The sequence below is a fragment of the Meles meles genome, chromosome 20 (assembly GCF_922984935.1).
Source record: "Meles meles chromosome 20, mMelMel3.1 paternal haplotype, whole genome shotgun sequence".
In the NCBI taxonomy this organism is placed as follows: Eukaryota; Metazoa; Chordata; class Mammalia; order Carnivora; family Mustelidae; genus Meles; species Meles meles.
Window position 1 is genome coordinate 21251163 of NC_060085.1, and position 5558 is coordinate 21256720.

Sequence of the window (5558 nt, forward strand, 5' to 3'; positions counted from 1 at the left end):
GTTCTAGAGACCACTTTGAGCACCACTGGGGCAGAGTGTAACTATGTGGTCACTATGAATGCCAACATAACCAAAGTAACAAACTTTAAATAAATTGGAAGTTTATTTCTCTTTCCCAAAGAAGTTCAGAAATAGGTGCCCAGGCCTAGATGGAACTGGGGAGGAATCCTGGACCCTTCTAACTTGCTACTTTGTTATATATAGTCTCTAGCCCAAGGTCACTTCATGATCCTGAATGGCTCCTGAGGTTTCTTTTTATTACTGGTGGGTTTTTTTTTTTTAAAGATTTTGTTTATTTATTTGACAGGTAGGCAGAGAGGCAGGCGGGGAGGGGGGCCCTGAGATCCTGAGATCATGAGATCATGACCTGAGCTGAAGGCAGAGGCTTTACTCCACTGAGCCACCCAGGTGCCCCTCTTTTTTTTATTGTTGTTTTGTTTTTTAAGGAGGCTCCACACTGTTGGAGCCCAACCTGGGGCTCAAACTCACGACCTTGAGATCAAGACCTGAGCTGAGATCAAGAGTCAGAGCTTAACTGACTGAGCCACCTATACACCCCAGCTACTTCAATTTCAATATTCCCATCCAGTCTAGCCAGCAAGGAGGAAAGAGGAAGAGAAAGTCATACTCCTTCTCTTTTAGGGCATATCCTTGAAGTTACACATACTACTTCTTCTCTCTCTCTCTCTCTCTTTTTTTTTTTTTTTTTTACAAATTCTTTTTTATATTATGTTGTTAGTCACCATACAGGACTTCATTACCTTTTTATATAGTGTTCCATGATTCATTGTTTGCATATAACACCCAGTGCCCATTGCAATATGTGCCCTCCTTAATACCCATCACCCTTACACATGTCACTTCTGTCCATAACTCATATGCTACAAAAGAAGACTAAATAAAAGGAGAAATATACCATATAGTTATTGATAGAATGACTTACCATTGTAAAGTTGTCAGTTACCTCCAAATTTATAAGTTAAATTCAATTCCTATAAATATCTCATCAAGAGTTTTGGGGAACTTGACAAACCTATAAAAAAAATCACATTGAATAAGTGTCCATAATTAGTCAAGACAATTTCAAAAAAAGAGACTAGGAGGTAGGAATACCATAAGTCACATTAAAATGCACCACAAGAATATAATAATAACAACAGTATGTAATTGTTGGCACCAATGACTAAGAATCTGAGATGAGGAATAAACATTTAAATAAGAATTTATTTTCCAAAGTTGGGAGAGCCTGGTGGTGGAGATTAAGGAGGGAACGTATTGCATGGAGCTCTGGGTGTGGTGCATGAACAATGAATCTTGGAACACTGAAAAATATATAATTAAATTTTAAAAAATAAATAAATAAAAGGAATTTGTTGTATTTCCCCTTCACCCCATTCTCCTCCTTCATGTGTATAGCGGGACAATAACCCTCCTCCACCCTAGCAGAAGAGAAGTTTTATTTTCTGCATAAGCTGAACCAGAGAGCATCTAGACTCTGGGATTTCAGTCTTGGCTGAAGGCAGAGGTGAAGCTCCGTACCAAAATGGAGGGATTAACTGAAACTTCACAGGCCAAACAGCGAGGCCTCTAGCCCTCTCTGCTGGATCACCTGCCTGTAGGCTTGCACTCAGGTTTCATTCTACTCTCTGACTCAGTGTTCCGGGATTCCCCTCTGGGGCATCAGTTAATTATTGCCACACAAATGCTGCATATCAAACTGCCACAGCCTCAGTGGCATACCAAGTAAGCAAGTTGCCCTGGGCTGTGTTTCAGTGGGGGAAGCTCTGCTCCACATGTCTCTCATCCTCCTCTTCATACCAGTAGGCTACCCGTCACTTCCTTGTTGGCAATGGTAGAAGTGCAAGAGGGCAAACATAAATTGGCAAAGACTTCTGAAGCCAAAGTCAAACTTGCCTGTCATTATTCCACCTTACTCTGGGGGCCAAAGCATATTGCACTGTTAAACCCAAGGCACAGGAAAATAGCTCTGTCCCCTTGTGGGAAGAGAATACAAAGTCCTATAGGAAAATATATGCATCTAGGATGATTAAAGCAATCTATCACAAGTTCCAAAGAATAAAACAAGAGAATACTGGTATTTGGCCCACCACCCCACTGAAACAAAACCCAACTCTGCCTTATTAACCTACACTGAGTGGCACCAGTTAGTAAGCCCCACTCACTGATGCACACTGAGCTTCCCTTTGGCATTCTAGTGCCATGCTTATACACATGAAGAGACAACCAAGGATCATAAACATCAGAGACGGAGATAAAAACAAAAACAGAAAAAGGGGGAATGAAATTAAATAGAGACAATATGGGAAGCAGAATAAAAAGGTTTAAAAAACCAAACTAAGAATTAAAACTAATATTCCTAGTAAAAGACAACAACTCAATGAAACAAGAATAGTGTGCTATAAAGGGAGAATAGTCTGAGGACAGAAAAGAGCTCTTGAAAGTTAAGACTCTTTTAAAAATGGAGAAAATCTTCCAAAAAGTAGAACAAAAAGACAGAGTTAGAAAATAGTGTAGGGGTGCCTGGGACACTCAGTTGGTTAAATGTTCCACTCTTGATTTTGGCTCAGGTCATGATCTCAGGGTCATGGGATCAAGCCCCACATCAGGATCCCTGCTAAGCATGGAGTCTGCTTGTCCGTCTCCCTCTGCTCCTCCCCTGCTCACACTTTCTCTCAAAAATAAATAAATAAATAAAATGTTTTTAAAAATTGTGTAGGATATATTGGAAAATTAGAGAATCGATCAATGATGAACTAGTAGGATTTCTATAAGTATTAAATTGAGAAAATTAAAAGGTAGAAATTATTTCTTTTATTATTTTTTAAAGATTTTTATTCATGTATAGAGAGGAAGAGCAAGATAGTATAAGCCAGGGAAGTAGCAGGGGGAGAGGGAGAAGTAAGCTCCCCATTGAGCAGGGAGTCCATGTGGAGCTCCATCCCAGAACCTTGGGATCATGACCTTAACTGGGGGCAGACACTTAACTGACTGAGCCAACCAGGTGTCCTGGTAGAAATTATTTTTTAGACACCAATACAGTAAGGTTTCCCAGAGTTGGGTCATACGAATTTTATAAACTAAAATGCCCCATACAATGATCTCAGAGAGGCTGAGAACAACATACCTATTGGATATGAAGGATCTGGGATGGTTAGCTCAGAGATGAATTATATACCAGGATTCTCAGAGTAGAACACAGTAGTGGCATCACCGTTTAAAGATTCCTCTAACATGGGTTGCCTAGGCATCTGCCTTTGGCTCAGTAATGATCCCAAGGTCCTGGGATCAAGCCCTGCATTGGGCTTCCTACTAGGTGGGAAGCCTGCTTCTCCCTCTCCCATTCTCCCTGCTTGTGTTCCACCTCTTCCTGTGTCTCTCTCTGTCAGATAAATAAAATCTTTAAAAGAAAAAAAAAGAAAAAGAATCATATATTGGCATGTTAGGCACCAAACAGCGAGAGAACAGAGGGTTACAGCAGTTGGGAGGGTGTAGAAATTGGCTGAGGTACCTCCATCCTAACCCTTCCTTGGTCCCTTCAGCTCAGCCTCCATATTCACAGTGATCCTCATTCCCACACATTGAGGAAGGACATGGTGGTAGAGAAGGCAGGACACAGAGAGAAGCCTGAGCCCATATGCCTTCCTCGGCGCTGGGTAAGCTGCTCTCCTCAGTGGTTGATGACAGGAAGGTCCTGTGGGGGGGGCTGACTAGAAGTCACCCTTGGGAAAGGACAGACTCACGGGGACTGTGGTTTCACAAAGAACATTAGTCCATCCCTGGCAGGAGGAAAATGGGCAGATGTTTCCTCTTTATCCAACAACTTTGAGCCTGAAGAAGGCCACCTGGTCCCTGGGTCATAGTTGTCCTTGTGACATCATGGTCATCTCCTCCTCTTCCACCCTTCCTGCCTCTGACAGGACCAATGGAGCAGCAACTAGAGGGGGTGTGAACATCGGAAACACTGCCCCAAACCATGGGCAATAAATGTTGTGTAAGACAGTCAGACACCCTCCTCCCCGGGGATGGGGAACTGGCCCATGGCAGAAGGACGCACCAGATGACTTCAAAGGACTCAGAAAAAATGGGGAGGTAGGGCTTTAAGGACTCCGCCCAGAAGTTGGTCCTCACTCATGCTTTCTCCCTATATTCTGATTGCAGAAGTCTGGTCCAGATGAGGATGCACTAGAGAAAGAAAGACTGAAGGTAGGTGGTGCCCAGGAGTACGAGAGAACGGCAGATCACTGATCACTGATCGTCTGGCCACAGAGTCCCTGAAAGGGGAGGATCCATCTCTGGTGCCACAGCTAAGGAGTCACTTCAGTGTGTCTCTCTTGTCCCCATAAATTCCCTCGCTGTTGTACGAGAGCTGTGTGAAGCTTGAAGAGACAGCAGCGAGGTGGGGAAGCAGGATGTGGGCAGGTCCCTGGAAGCTGGGGCACAGCGGAGGGAACTGGAGAGCTGGAAGGATATGGGGGTGACCGAGAGGTAGTAATGGAAATTAAGAGAAGTGAGGTAAGGGGTCATGGCATGGCGTGGAAGCCTCAGGAGGCAATATCCCAGGCGGGGATTGGGGCTGAGCTGCAGGCCATAAACACAGAGAGGGTCATCCTCAGAGGAACTTTCGGTCCCCCACACCCATGCCAGGGCTTCTGGGTCAGAAAGTGTTTCCACTGATTCCATGAACCTGTGAAGACCAGAGAGGAAACGTCTCCCCATTGTGTAGATGAGGACCCCCATGACTCAGAGGATGAGCCCATGTGTCTGTGGCCACAGACAAGACAGTAGAGGCAAAACCCCACCCGGGACTCCTGGGTCCCCTGAACCACCCGGGGGAAGCCTGGTTGTTAAGAGAGAAGATGAGAGCTCCTCCGTGGCAGACGCCAGCCTCGTGGGTGTTCACGACACATTCACGTGGAGTCCTCTGCTTTGCTTGGTCAGCGGCTTCGCAAGAAACGCCGCAGCGCCCGGATCAAGGCGGCCAGGAAAATCCAGGCCTGGTGGCGTGGCACCCTGGTGCGCCGCACCCTGCTGGCGGCCGCCCTCCGGGCCTGGGTGATCCAGAACTGGTGGAGGGCGGTCCTGTGCAGGCGGGTTCTTCAGCTGCGGCAGGACCTGCTGAAGATCTACGTCATCCGGGAAGAGGCAGCCGTCAGGCTCCAGTCCTGGGTTCGCATGTGGCAGTGCCACCGACGTTACTGCCACATATGGCAGGCCCTCTGCGTCCTCCAGGTCCCAAAGGGCTGCTTCGCCTTACAGACCCATGACCATCTACAGGACCAGTACGACGTCCCTCCCAGGCAGCCTGAGTTCCACATCGAAATCCTATCAGTCTGAAAGTACTGCAGGGTGGAGAACCGGCTCCACCGCCCCAATAAATGTCTGACCAGGTTTTGTGTGTCTCAGTGACTCACCCACCACGAAGCCCCCGAGGGTCGTCCTTGCCTCTTCTGCAGAGGGAGACAGCTGTCTGTCCCCCGACTCCCACCCCTTAGTGCCTGTGGCCCCTGCTTTGGGCTGACTGTGCCCAAATGCTGATG

The 5558-nt window shown here is 46.4% G+C and overlaps 1 protein-coding gene across 1 annotated transcript; it reads left to right on the forward strand.

Annotated features, from left to right (window-relative positions):
- Positions 1 to 3994: 3994 nt before the first annotated feature.
- IQCF3 (IQ motif containing F3) lies at positions 3995 to 5355 on the forward strand. The gene is made up of 3 exons (XM_045989721.1): positions 3995 to 4012; positions 4180 to 4224; positions 4939 to 5355. Exons 1-3 carry the CDS (start codon positions 3995 to 3997, stop codon positions 5353 to 5355), a joined length of 480 nt encoding a protein of 159 aa, XP_045845677.1.
- Positions 5356 to 5558: the final 203 nt, after the last annotated feature.